The sequence below is a fragment of the Triticum aestivum genome, chromosome 1D, assembly GCF_018294505.1.
Source record: "Triticum aestivum cultivar Chinese Spring chromosome 1D, IWGSC CS RefSeq v2.1, whole genome shotgun sequence".
Taxonomy (NCBI): domain Eukaryota; kingdom Viridiplantae; phylum Streptophyta; class Magnoliopsida; order Poales; family Poaceae; genus Triticum; species Triticum aestivum.
This window is the reverse complement of record NC_057796.1, coordinates 304,992,399-304,997,847: the sequence shown is the minus strand read 5'-3', so window position 1 is coordinate 304,997,847 and position 5,449 is coordinate 304,992,399. Positions and strand designations below refer to the sequence as shown.

The window sequence follows — 5,449 nt, the reverse complement described above, 5'->3', positions numbered from 1 at the left end:
AGAGTACTTGTGAAAGATCGACGGGGAAGAAAATCGTAGGTCTAGAAAGCGTGGAGTCCGTAGCAGCAAATACCAGGTGGAGAATCACCGAAGAAACCAAAAAGTCAGTTCAACATACTAGCATATACTGCAGAGTCAAAGTCAAGTCTACTGAAGATGAGTAGGTGACCAGAAAAAATATGCTCGATTTGTATCCTGTGGAACCAATGCTACCAGAACAAAAGAACCGGTAGTAAACTTGACCTGACTCGTCTCTGGAGTATTGGAAAGCTACAGATAACAAATTATCAGACGGTGGCCAGGCCTATATACAGCACATGCAGATTGAGTTCTGCCAAGAATGTGCAGACGAAAGTGCATATATGATTCACCAGGAGAGGAGGCTCTTGTCTGACCCGGGAAACAAAGAGCCCCAAAACTAACAAGAGCACCACTGGACAATGTGTATCAGGATTCAGATCAGGCCAGGACGGTTACCTCTTCTCTTTTAGTAAGGCCAGGATAGTTAGCAATAGCAGGTAACGAATGGTCTGAACTCAAGGTCCCAAAACTAAAAGAAGCAGAAAGTCTAAATGTCACAGTCTACAGTCTGGAAACGAAATAGGTGCTCTTTCTTTCAAAGGGGAGTTCGGGGCTTGAGAGTTGAGAATAAATGAACATATGCATCAGTATGACAAAGATTGTGAAAGATCATTACTTATGCTGAGAACTCCGCATACAGATTGTCAAAGATCACATGCATCCTACTAAGAAGTACCAGAACAACTAGTACTTCTACTTAGAAGTCTGTAAATTTCATACCCGTAGTCACACAAAACTGTTATATTCATACTAATAGCTCGGAGTTACACGGTGAAAAAAAGACTAGGGAGTTATTTACAGCAAGGTAACTGATCTGTCAACTGAGATTTGACAACAATAGTCCAGACTAACCGACTGCTAATTCGGCATTTCTCAAAACAAAATGCGTTGAACTAAGGTAGGAAGTATATTACAAGCACATGGTATGTTACCTTCACCGCGACCATGACACAGCATCAATCTCATCCCTTGCTGACTTGTATAGCTCAAGCCTCTTAAAGCATTGCTGCCTGCGCCCCATAAGAGCAGGATCCTCATCAAGCAGTAGCGCAAGCTGCTTAGCCTACACAGGAAATTGATCACTGAGACAACTGAAAGGATAAGGAATGAACATATTTAGACAACAAAAGAAAACACCTACATCTTTACTGCCCACTTGAATATAGAAATAGTTCAGCAAGGACCGCTTGGCTTCCCGGACTTGGCAGTGAACAACAGCCTTGGGAATAGTATTCTTCAGTGTGTCCGATACCATGCCAATGTACGAGGACACATTAGAAGCAATCCTCCTGAAGTGCGCGTCAGAGTACCGATCAACAGGAGTGGAAGGTCCAGTTCCAGCACTGTCCACAGGGTATCCAGTTCCAGCCCTGTCCACCTCCTGTGGAAGCTTGCGGAAGAAGTCGACCGTCAAATACGCTGACTCCATATCAACCAATCGCACAGTAGTTTTACGGCCCTCTTGACGGAAGCTCTCCAGGGCTTTGTTGCATGCAGCAGCAAGCTCCGCTTGAAGAGTGGGAAATCTTCTCAGTTCCTAGTGAAACAATATCACTACAGTAAATACATAACTTACAAAATGTGTAAGTGGCAAGTTGGAGTTGAAGTGTACAAGAAAACAAACCTCAGTCTCCCCAATTGATTTCCTTACCAGCTCTTTCAGGACATTATGCACCTAAAGTGATGATAAAAGGGGACTTAGTGGAAGAAACATGGCAAAGCAAGCAACCACAGGAAGAAGAAATCTTACAGCATCTACAGAAGCTTCAGCTGGCCCTCTAAAATAACTGAGACCAGACTCTATCAGTCGACGGTAACCTTGCTCAGGAGCAATTAAATGAGGCTGATAACCATCAGCTTGTGACACAATTCGTTTAACGTTTGGCAAGGAGAGGTGGCGGTCAAATGGAAGCTTCCGCAGAGCAGCAGGGAGTTGATTATCAAAGACCCAGTAAATTCGATCACCACCAGGTCGTCTGCATATTTCAATCCACGTTACAGATTATGACCAAGAAAAATAAAGACATGAAATAATCAAAATGGAACTTACCCTCCATCAAGATGTTCTTTAAATATTTTGTCAAATGCACGGCACAACTCCAGGACTAGATATAACTGAGCCTGCACAAGTACATGAATGGTGTTACATATGTCTGTTTGAGTCCAATGCAATTTAGCTCAAAAGTTTCGTTGATTACCCCAGCGTCTGATCCAATAGGTCTACCAAGGTGATCCATCTCAGATTCAAGCTCATCAATAGTTTTGTTTATCAAAGATGTGATGCTTGGAATGCGTGCCCTAATAACTGCCTCGAGTTGCTGAGAGATAAAAACAGGATTGCATGATGAGACCATTGCTACCTTACAAAGAACAAGAATAAAAACACTAGAAGGATGTTTCGAACCTGTGAAAGAAGTTTAGCAAGATATTCTGAACCCATCCTGCTGGCTAAATGAGCATATTCAGGACTAGAATGAAAGAACTCTTGTTCTTTTTCCCTAGCAATAATCATGTCAACATTCCTGTTGATATCTGCTTGTGAGCGGTTAACAATTCCAACCCATGGGTGTTGTAGCTTGTAAGCTCTTCCTTCAAGAACCTTAGCGAGAAGAACAAGTATTGAGCATTATTAGGTCCTTAATAAGCTCAAATTCACAGAAAAAAGTAAAGTAGAAGCATACATCAAGTGCATCTGTTCCCTTGTCCATCAAATCAAGCTTAGTCAACACGCCAAAGGTCCTTTCACCTATGAAAATTTAAAATGATCCCTCAGGCAAGAAATATGGGTTTTTTCTATAAAGGGTGCTTTTATTAATAGGCAAGAAAATACGGTAGGTGCATCAAACAGATAATTCTGTCACTGTGGGAAGAATATCAATCAAATGTGAACAAGTCATAAAATATTAGAAAAAGAAAATCAGTAGTCTAAGCCATTGGAGTGAAATGTACATCAAACAGATAATCTGGAGTTAAAACCAAACACTTGCTAAGTTATGCATCGGTTCCACCGAAAAGATGTTGTTTTGTTATTTTTCATGTTGAACATCCATGGTGCTAAAATCTTTGAAGCAAATGATATCAGCAAATATGATGAGTTATGCCATTGATAGGCGTATAAAACATAAGTACATACGTAATTATTCAACGTCATACCGAAGGACTGTGCCATCACATAATAGAATTAGTAGATCACAACAAAATAAGTGCAGAAGTTTGGTTCATACCAGTTGGATCAACATCCCGAGCAAGCTTAATGGCATCTGATGTTGCTATATCTTGATTGGCAGGAGATATAGCAAGTATAATACAGTTTGGCTACAAAAGTAGATAGGAATGTGTCAGTCCATAGGTAAATATCAACATGCACATCTTATGTATGTCAAGTGCACCCCATTGAAGCAATAGCAGTACCTTCTCAACGTATAAGCGCACCATGTTTTCGATATCCTGGGCAATGCTTTCAGGCTGCCCCTCTGAAAAGAGATGACAACATGGTGAATGAAAATTCCTTGTGAACATTGCCTAGATCAGAAAATGTGAAGAAAAAAAATAGACATTGGCATACCTGTAGCAACCTTAGTTAGACCCGGCAGATCAATCAATGTTAAGTTGACAACTGCAATAGCCAATTGAGTAGAATAAATGACTTATCAAGAAAATGTAGAAGTAATACCCCTCTGGAAAAAGATTAAGATCCAAGAAGATGCAAGAGCTGCATGAATGCTATTGTTTATAAACTAAGATCTCTATATAAACACCACCGTGAAAAAGGAATGAAATCAGAGATACATGGCTACTGTTGTCAAACAGAGAAGTTATAGTGATATTCATATAAAATGGAACTGGAAATTTATATTTAGCAAATACCAGCAGCAATATTCTCCATCAATGTAGCACTAAGTTATGCACTTATGCCCAAGGTATAATACCGTTTGGTGAGTATATGCTGAGATGAATAGGGACTGGAGATATTTGTTTTGATCTCCCCGTCAATCTATCAGTTTCATCTTCGATTTCCATACGCACAAGAGCTGCAGAAAACAGACAAACAGCATGTACACAATAAGCATCCGATCAACTTGAGTTGCTTCCCAGTAATGAAAATACTTCAGCTATTCCAAATTCATTTCAGGACATCATTTTTTTTCTGAAGGATGGATGTGTGTGATGTTTTTTGGATACATGTGGCCATATGCAAATCAGCCTGATAAAAAACACATAACACTTGAACTGGTAGCACCAGACGCAGGTTGGTCAAATAAAATCGTTTAAATCTGCCAGTCTCAGCATCAACACCTACTCATTGAATCACTGATGGAAATGTCTTAAACACTTAGCAACACAGTCAAGTGCACAATGTAGTCTGAGCTATCCACATAGGGTGGAGACTAGAGAGAGTGACCATAGAACTTTATCTAAAACTCCCCATTGCACCTGACCCATCCTTGTGGAGTAGAAGATTACAACCATATCGATAAGCAATAGGTAAAACCACACATTTTTTTATATAATAACACTCTACCAGCCACTGCATCATCAAGTGCCCACAGCCTGAATATTATCACACATATGTAGCTATGCAGAACTTGTATTGAGCAATACAACTTCTGGTGCAGGTGCAGGTACAAATAGATATATTTATTCCACTGCACTTATTAATAGCACAGAAAATCACAGTAGACATTAAAAAATCAGGCATCCATTACTACTGGTAGTTACTCGAAGCATAACCCCTGAATAACCCCCTAACTGCACATGACTGAAACTGCATGAGCGCGGGCGCGGGCACAGAGATAGCTCACCGAAATCGGTGAACCGACGCCTTGGCGCATGCAGGAACTCGGCGTACTCCTGCTCCCCGACCTCCGTCTTGTGCAGCTGCAGAACCAGTGGCCTCCTCGTCACGATCCCTTCGAACCACAACGCACAACCCCGAAATTAAACAAATCAAAACAAACGGCACAAAAGCTCAAAAACTCGAGCCGGGCGCGGGATTCGCCGCCATACCAGAGCCTCGAGGGAGGAAGTCACGCCCGACGATGCTCTCCAGCACGGACGACTTCCCCGAACTCTGCACGTACGAACGCAACCCGGCGCAGAAAAATCAAACCCACGCGTCACAGTAATTAAGCCACGAAACGAAAACCCTAGGCGGGGCGAGCACAGGCGATCGAAGGTAGGAGTACCTGCCCTCCGACGACGGCCACGGAAGGCAGCGCCTCCCACAGGGCGGGGAGGGAGGCGGCGGCGCCGTCCCCGCCGTGGTCGCCGAGCACGGTGCAGGCGCGCTGGATGCGGTTCACGAGCACGATCACGTTCTCCATGGCCGCCATCCGCGCAGCCCCGGCAGTTGGGGTGGAAGGTTCTA

The 5,449-nt window shown here is 42.7% G+C and overlaps 1 protein-coding gene across 1 annotated transcript; it reads right to left on the bottom strand.

The window, feature by feature from the left end:
- Positions 1-807: 807 nt before the first annotated feature.
- On the bottom strand, positions 808-5,449 carry LOC123181636 (phragmoplastin DRP1E; the record flags this gene model as incomplete). Its single annotated transcript, XM_044593950.1, is given in 15 exon segments — positions 808-1,144; positions 1,223-1,618; positions 1,706-1,756; positions 1,832-2,057; positions 2,132-2,202; positions 2,280-2,399; positions 2,486-2,680; positions 2,763-2,827; positions 3,306-3,396; positions 3,493-3,554; positions 3,647-3,697; positions 4,011-4,112; positions 4,884-4,991; positions 5,089-5,152; positions 5,268-5,449. Coding segments are annotated over 15 exon segments (1,878 nt in total). The 3' UTR covers positions 808-1,015.